Below are 8,749 nucleotides of genomic sequence, written 5' to 3'. Positions count from 1 at the left end.
ATAAACTCTATTTCAAAGCCCTCCAGGTTCTGTTTTTTTTTTTTTTTTTAAACCCTCAGTTAATAATGGTTGGAAGCAGAAAAAACATGGGAGCCTGCTTGTAGAAGAGCCTTCCCAGGGATCTTTGCAGTGACATGTAATGCATGAAAACATGCTCTGGTGTTTTGCTAATCCTCCCATGAGAGTCTATCACATTTGCGGGCTTGTAACTTGTCACTCCTGTCCTGTGACCCTACACCCTGCTGCACTTCATTACACCAGCAGCAGCCTGACCTGGCTCTGTCATCTTCCTTTCTACACTGTTTCTATTGTTGTTGGTTTCCAGTTACATTTACCTTAAAGAGTTCAGTGCTTGGTTTGCAATCAGTGTGTAGTTTGAGCTTCTTGTCACGGCGTGTGTTTTTGCAGCTAATTTCTGTCAGAATTGGAGCCCCTGCAAGCCAGCCACACACGACGGCCTTTGACATCGCTTCATCAACGCCGGCTGATTCATCGCAGTGGGTCTTGGAAAACTGGAGCGACTACATTTTTCACGATAAATACACAATATTTATTTACAAATAAAGTGGTTATAATAGAAATAAATACAAAATAAAAATCTGAGCATTATACTTCATGTGGTATTGCACCCATCTGAAATGTACATCAGAAATACATTTACGAAACCAGTAAAAGGAATATTCCTCTGATTAAAATATTTATTTTTCCCAACTTTATGTAGACATAAATATATTCATATATAGTTTATTTTTTTCTTCTTCCACAATAGCTCTGTTCTCTTTCTTTCATATAAATAAACGTCTTCATTGGGAAACAGGTTGTCACTAATAACCTCTGATGTCTCTTTCAGTCTCTCTTGCTCACTTGTCTCTGTTCGGTTTCTCACCGGCAGCCACATCCCTCTACCACCATGTCCTGGTAGTTTTTCAGGATGACCTTCTCGTATTCATCCAGGTAGAGCAGGGAGATGGGGCTAAGGTCTGTGGGGACACAACAGGCTCTGGGGATGTTCGAGTTGACTGAGTTGACCAGCGTCTGCACTATGGCGTGATTGGTAGAATTAAGGTGGTCCGCAAGGGGGAACGGACATTCCCCATGGCAATAAAAAGCGTGGTAGCCAGGGGGTGCCACTATCCACTCGTTCCACCCCACATCACTAAAGTCCACATACAGAGCGTGTCTCTTGCAGCTGGCCTTGTGCTGGTGCTTCCTGCGCTGTTTGCGGAGTGCCGCCTGACGTTTTTCCCGTGTGTGGAGAACCGAGTCACCACGGCCGTCATGTCCATACGTCACCAGCAGAGGCCGAGCCTGAGGCCAAGAGTCCTGGTCCTCATGCAGTGACCTACTCACCCTAATGTGTCTACTACTTCTCTGGGCATGTTTTCCATCCATCTCATGCTTCTCTGGATGATGCACCTCTACCATAAAGCCATGGTTGTGACCTTTCCCAGAGGTCCACTTCGACACAGCGGGGCTGACGTCAAAGCTCTCCCAGCGGCTCAAAGAGTCCTGCACGAGCCGAGTGTCCAGCAGACGTGCCAGAGGTTCTTTATTATGAGTAGCAGGGTTTCCAAATATCTCATAAATGTTGATGCGATGGAAGCCACCAGAAGGAGGGTGTTTACTGCTGCTGCTGTTTCTGGAGCTGTTTTGAGGGGTTGCGGCTCCCATGACCTGGTCCCTGTAGATACGGAGCTCGGCAGAGGTTATGAGCTCCTCATCGGGGATGGAGGTGAGGTTGAAGAAGAACTGCTGGGTCGTTGTGCCTTTCAGCCTCGCCAAGGCTTCCATAGACTCTACGAAAGATAGCACAGGAACAACCAGGGTAAGAGGAAAGAAAATGAAACAATATAATGCACAGTACCAGGAAAAAGAAAATCACATTTCAATCATTTCTGGCTTCGTGGATCCACTGTGAGCAGGAAGGTTTCCCACATGGCTCACTCACTCAAACAGAGGCACATGACGTGTAGCCTTCTTTCTGTGCAGCCAGCCAAGCTGCCACGTGGTTATATCGAGTGGGTGTCGGCCGTTGTCACACAGACACAACACAAGCATCAACTATTTGCATGGATGACTCAGTGAAAAAGTAACTTCTCATGGTGAGGTAATATTGTCATCAGTGTGAAGCTCCTAAATGTACCTGGTTGAATGTCAGGAGATGAAAGCAGAGCACTTCCATACATTGATAAGATCAAACACGCTGCCTGCCTTCAGATGACACACTTGTCCTGTAAGAATTGGCTGCTGCTCAAATGTCCCACTCTAAGTGTTCATGGAAGTGTGGCCACATGTTAAAGTACCATCAAAGATACAACTTTGATAACATTTTAGGATATTTTTTCCCCCACCTAAACCATAAAAAGAACCTGCACCACAAATGAATAGCTGCAAATCTTATATCAAGTCTTGAATTACGATCCAATTCTCTAAAAGACTGCCGACACCGTGAAAAAAAAAACATATTTATTTGCTTAGGCTGATTGGTATTCCCCTTTATGGTTTGCAGAAAAGGACAGAAATTGCGTCAAAGGCTGTAATTTTCTTTCAGGCAGCCTCACTTTGAACTCTTCCTTTATAAAGATCATCACTGATGTATAGACACACTTTTTAATCTGTTTGGTGTGGTAAAATAAACACAAACTTTGAACTCTGCGCCGTTTCAAAGGAGGCATTTAGGAAATTCCACCATCTCATCCTAAACCTCCCTCCAGAGGCACAAAGACCTCAATTAGGCCTATCTCTACTCATTTGATGTGGGAAAGCCCCCTGTCTCTCTTTCCCTCTCCTCTGTCCCCAATCCCTCTTTCTTTCCTTCCTCAGCTCCCAAATCCCCGTCTCCCCCTGTTCACTCAGCCCCAAATCCTCTTTTTTTCCCCCCCCTTTATTTCTCGTCCTCTGTCACTCCTTCTGTTTCTTTCTGCAGCGGTGTTCTCACTCTCTCTCTGTCTGTTTGTCTCCGGGTGTGTGAACAAGTCGAGGCTTGTCAAAAACGTGTGAACCACACATATGAGTGTATCAACATTCCTAATTTCTTTTTGCGCTGCATGCCAAAACAAAAGATAAAGGCTAATGTTGGGTCATTCATCACGGACCTGTCTCTGGCAGCCACTTCCTGTGTAATAGTGAATATGTTCTATTTGGCATGAGAAATGGTTTGAAAACTGATAGCTGGGAAACTAATTACTCCAGTGAAATTAATATCATCAGGCAGATGTGATGAATGATTAGAGTGGTTGGCTTTGATGTACTGGGCTAACATCTGTAGATACATGCTTATTATATAGAGCAGCCAGCAATTGCATGTCTCTTGACATGGGGAGACTAACAACCCTGCAGCTCTGTTAGCATAGGATGAAAGAGCCAAAGAGAGCATATGTAAACACAGTCTAAACCCATCGGTAATGGCCGGTGGTGTCAAGGTGTGTGCTGGCTGGTCCGGAGGTTTCCTGCCATGGGCAGGGAGCACTCACACATTGTTTGTAGTGTGTCAGTTTAGCCACTGGGTGTCATTGCACCAGGCCTCTGGAGAGCACCCAAGCAACCACTCAACCACCCCTCTGACTCAGCCCTGGTGGAAACTTCCCCACTCAAACACTCAGGACTCTGTATAAGGAGTCTGTGTGGAGCCCCTATGGACTCAGTAACGTGTATGTAGTAAAACTGGAGAAAGTCTGGGAAAATTGAATGATATGGAGTATATATAGCTGTATATATTTGCCAGTAAAAGTTATTTTTATCAGAAATAAATCACGTTAATATAAAGCCCAGGAACAAGTGGTACACTGATTTTATAAAAAGAACATCAGACTTGTTTAAATTCCACCTGTTAGACATTTTCAACACTTTAAAGCCTTCATGAACTTTATCTAAGACCTACAGTGAGGGAACCTCATTCGTCTGAGCTGCCTAGAAAGTAAAACTGCAATTGAACTGAAACGCTGAATTCAACAATCGGCGCGTCTCGAGCACATAAACTAAGCAAGCAATTATGGTGTGGCTGAAACGTGCGTAATGGCGCACAGGCGCACGGAGAGTAGGCTGGATTGGAAAGAATAAGCGCACCCCCTTTAATTTCAGCACTGCTAAAAATGACTCAGAATTCAGTCTGACACGATGACTTTGTCGTAATGCGTGTTAGTATAATGTCATGTCGTGTGTTATTGAAGTAACAGGATGATGACTATCACCTGCGCACAGGCACACCGCCCTTTATCCCGCTCCTGTGGTGCGTGTCTGGAAAAACTGTTTTCAGAGCCCACGCAAACACCATCAATTATTAAGAAACAAATTACCCCAGGGATACCACCGCCCATTGATGTTTTTGAAGCCTGTGGCAGCTGCGCCGGGGGAATGTTTGGTTACAGGTTGCATCATTTCATACATTAGCAGTTCATTTAATTGTTGCATGGGATGCTTGTTTGTAATTGTGTCCGTGCATTTTACGCGCTCTCGGACGTATTGAAGCGTTACAAATAACCCCGACGCGTGTCACCTGTAAATGACTAACGCTCCATAAAACAGTGAAGACTCTGAAGTTCAGTCCTGACGCTCTGAGTCATGTTTAAACATAGGTTTGGGTTGTCTGAGAGAGCTGAGCAGCTCTCTGGCTGACAGGTAAAGGTATGTCACTAATACATACCTTCATGGTGAAAGCTTCTAATCGTGTTGGCCTTGCTGGCGGCTCTCTCTGCGTGCTTCCCCATGCTCTTGGGCCGTTTCGTGCTGTGGTCTCCGTTTGCAGAATGCATGCGGTAAAGGTCCACCATGTACTGCGGCACCACGGCTTGCTTGCTCGGGGTTGGCCTGCGCCTCAGTCCAAACATATTGAGTAGCCGAAGCTCAAACTCGTTGAGGAAGCTCTCCGACTGCTGTGGGGTCTGCTTCCCGGATTCGCTGTACTTCCTCCTGCCGACCTCGGGGATAAGTCCCGTAGCACCTTCCAGCAACACCTGAGCGAGCAGCAGTACCATGAAAGAGCGGACCACGGCGACCATGATCAGTCAGTCCCTGTGGAGAAAGTTGGTTTCTGTCAATACACTGACGCTGAGGTATTGACATGAGGTAGACTTCACTGCTGCATTCCCCCCCAAACTGTGGGATTCTCCCATACAGTAGGAGTGATTGAGGGGAGCAGGTTAAAAAAAGGGAAGACACCTTTTCACTTTGAAGTGAAACAACAAAAAAAAAAAAAAAAAAAAAGAGGCGGCTGAATATCAACCCCGCAGGCATCGGAGTGTAGCGCGTCACCGTCAAACACAGAGTTGATCTTAACATGAGCAGAAACATGGAAATATCAAGGTATGAGAGAGGGGAAAAAAGGAGGGGGATCTCTCGGTTAAGAAATCAAAGCAAGTAGTGGGGGAGACTTCAGACATAAAGTCTCCACATAGAAGAGATAAGAAATGGTGTTTGGTGAGCTGATATGAAAAGGAAAGGTCCCACGAAGTGTGAAAGAATGTTGTCAGGAAAATAAGAAGTAAGAATAGAGGGCAGCAGGAGATGCATTCAGACAGAGCTACAAGCGTCTATTTGCAGAGGCTTTGACGGTCATGTATAATCATAAGGGATAGAGTTACTTCAAGACGCTCGCAGGTGTTAGATCTGACGTGCGTAACAGAGCCAGATGTCGCCGGGGACAAGACACAACAAACATAAAAAAACCTGAGTAACATATGAGGAATACGACCTCTAAAGGGATGACGTTTTTTCTTAATAAGTTTTCTCAGAAGTTCAAAATCGGAACTTTTCTTTTCTTTTTTCACTTTTACGCACACACCCTGGAAGTCTCTCTACGTGGGGTAACAGTTGTTTTACATGTCAAGTAAACCTTTCCTCGCACTGAAGTTATTTAACACTGTTGACGTGATTTCAGATTAGGTTGTTTTACGTTTGTTTTAAGTGTTTAAAAGTCCACTGGTTTTATTTTACCTGACGAGGAAGCGCTGTGTCCGGTCGTCGTTCCACCTTTGAGCTCCGATAAATTCCACATTAATTCGTGTTTAATCCACGCTGCTTCTCCTTGGGGGACCAAAGAAAGCCCATGCACTTCGCCGATCGCCTCTCGCACATATTCTCACCAGCTGCAAATCGGGTTAGGTCTTGGTCAGCACGGAAAGAAGGGGGAAAAAAATAAACGTGTGTTAAGTCTATGAGGAAGCGGGTTCGCGTAGGCAGGAGCGATCTAAGTATAAAGCATCTTGGTTGAACATCTTCAAAAAGAAAAAACCGGTTCACTGAGAGAAAAGTTGAGCAGAGCTCCTTCTTCTCACTAAAGTGTCGCTCCTTTTGGATCGCGTTTGCTTCAGGTCTCGAAGCGCGTCGCCTCTCCTCTGAGTGCCACAGCGTAGTGGTTGGATTGATTGGTGCCTTCTCTTCCCCCTGCGACTCTTTTTGTCGAACAGTGATGTCACCAAGGGGCTGTCAATCATTTGTCCACTAAAAAACACCTCCCGATGGAACTCTTACACGAGGCTCCATACTTCTTTCTTTTTTTGTTGCATGTCTAATGAAACAAACACACATTAGAGGGTCTTTGGACACACATTTCATTTGGTCACAGAGATTCTCAAAGAAGGATTGTGTTTTAAAATAGCCCTGCCCAGTACACTAAAAACTACTTCCATATTCATGTTAATGAACATTAATAGGTCTGTATTGAGACAAAAGGCTGGACATCCCTCTAGATCCTCCCTCGTCATTGTCCCCAAAGTATTTTAAAAACACACTAATAAAACGTGGAAATTAACAAAATGTCTCTTTTACAGGCACGTTTTCTTTCTTCTCATCCTTCCATATCCTGAACATCCTCCATAAAAACAGTTATAATGTAAAAGGTATAAAAAGCATGGTTGCTTTGAGTCATTTGTTGTGTGTATTTTACCTTTATAAACATAGCAGTTGTGTGTTTACCTTATGTTAATACATAACATCGCATGTAATGTGGTTGTGTAATATTCCTGGAATACAACCACACAAAGCAAAATAAAAAAAATCATGTGAGCTAAGTTTCATGTGTAGTTATTGATGAAGGTGTTCGGGGCTCTATCAAGCAGGTTTTATTTTGGGATTAGAGCTAATAGATAATGGCATCACAATGTGTTGCAAGATTTTTGGCTGTGTTTCTAAATTGACTTTGCTGAGTTTGCGACAAGGGCGAGAGTCTCAAATAAAAACATATCTGGGACGAGGCTGCTTTGGTAAAATCTATACCATTTGTAACTTACTGTAAATATTTATTTAAAGATCTATCACGACTTGTGAAAGTAACAGCTGTTTTTACAGTATGTATTTTTTTTATTGAATTGTGTATGTTCTCAGGGGCTCAGAGGGGTGAGAGAAACCATACCTGAGTATTTTCAGCCTGTGGGGTGTAGTCAACAACCTAACGTTCAGCTCATCTCCATAAGAAAGCCCCCATTGAGTCCCTCTATAGTGACTTCCATTAGGTGATGATGGTGGGGCTGTTTTGGTCAAAGCGACGGGTCTGTTTTCTTCCGAGAGATGGCAATAGATTAAATCCCACAGAGATCACAAGATATCTTTGTCTCCTTTCAGGACAATAACATTTTATGAGGGATAATCCCAGATCATCTACTTAGCAATTAAAATGCAGAGATTCCTGCATGCTGTTACCTGAGTGGCAGTGTGCAATGCTTCGTGGTCTTCCCCTCGGATGATTCATGTTTTTGTTTTGCTTGTTTTTTTCCTATAATTTTTACATAATGGGTTTCTTTCTGCTTCTTTCCAGATTTTTGCTCATTTTATCATCAGTATCAAGAAAAGAGGACTCATCTTATACATTTCTGTACGATCTTTCTCCAATCATGTTATTGCGATCCATTAAATCCAAATCCATTCATTCATTGTTTTTTTTTGTTGTTTTTTTTAAATGTTCATTCATAAAGTCAGGGTGTAGGACGACATGTTGATCCATCCTCGCTGCTTGGATTTGCTCTATTGTCACGTTAATCTGTTGGCAGTGATAGTTGGGTCCCTACTGTTGCCAAAACACCAATAGCTCAACCTAGTGCTCTAAAACCCAAACCCAGGTAAAAGCTGCTCGGCATTTAGATGCTTAAGATCGGGGGATAAGGCCTCACACAGTAAGCTGTCAGTATCTTTAATTAGTCAAGTGAGAGGATTAGAAAGAGAAGGCTTTATCTAATGCTTTCTCCTGTTTTTTTTGTGCCTTCTCCATAAGTGTGTTTTTTAATGAGTGAGCATGTAGAGGTGTGTGTCTCGAGGGCACACAAGTACTCATATTATGTGCTCCTCCTTGGCACAGCTTGTGTCAAACCAGCACAGAGGAATGAGTCAAGCCAAGACCGTTGACGGACTTGATCAGAGAAGATCATGTGGCTCTGATGCTGTATAAATCATTGTTTTGAGCCAGATACATCATGCTTATCTAATCGCTGCCGCTGATCCAATTACACGCTGATTGAAAGGACAACATCGCAGAGCCAAACCCCGGCAGCCAGAGAGGGCCAGGTAGAGATATGCTATCTGAAAACACAAATGAACGACCTACTGAGGAGGGCCAAGAGAGGTTAAACTGTTACTGAGCCAGACAGCCATCACTCCTGGTAGAACCAACGCCCTCACAATTCCTTTTTTTTCCCCCCTTCCGGCGCACATTTGTTTGTTTGTGATAGCAGTAAATAGCCCCCTCAAAGTGACAGCCTGAAACTCAAGGTCGAGACAGAGGTAGTCACACGGGTCCTCGTTGTTCTTTAAGAAGATCGCC

At 43.9% G+C, this 8,749-nt stretch overlaps 1 protein-coding gene across 1 annotated transcript; it reads right to left on the bottom strand.

Moving 5' to 3' along the window:
- Positions 1-424: 424 nt before the first annotated feature.
- On the bottom strand, positions 425-6,839 carry bmp2b (bone morphogenetic protein 2b). Its single transcript, XM_079352288.1, has 3 exons — positions 5,932-6,839; positions 4,643-5,010; positions 425-1,796 (listed from the first exon to the last, which is right to left on the bottom strand). Exons 2-3 carry the CDS (start codon positions 4,995-4,997, stop codon positions 883-885), a joined length of 1,269 nt encoding a protein of 422 aa, XP_079208414.1. The 5' UTR covers positions 4,998-5,010; positions 5,932-6,839; the 3' UTR covers positions 425-882.
- Positions 6,840-8,749: the final 1,910 nt, after the last annotated feature.

The sequence above is a fragment of the Symphodus melops genome (genome assembly GCF_947650265.1).
Source record: "Symphodus melops genome assembly, chromosome: 1".
Classification (NCBI taxonomy): domain Eukaryota; kingdom Metazoa; phylum Chordata; class Actinopteri; order Labriformes; family Labridae; genus Symphodus; species Symphodus melops.
Note: the sequence above shows the minus strand (reverse complement) of the source record. Positions and strands in the feature narration are given on the sequence as shown.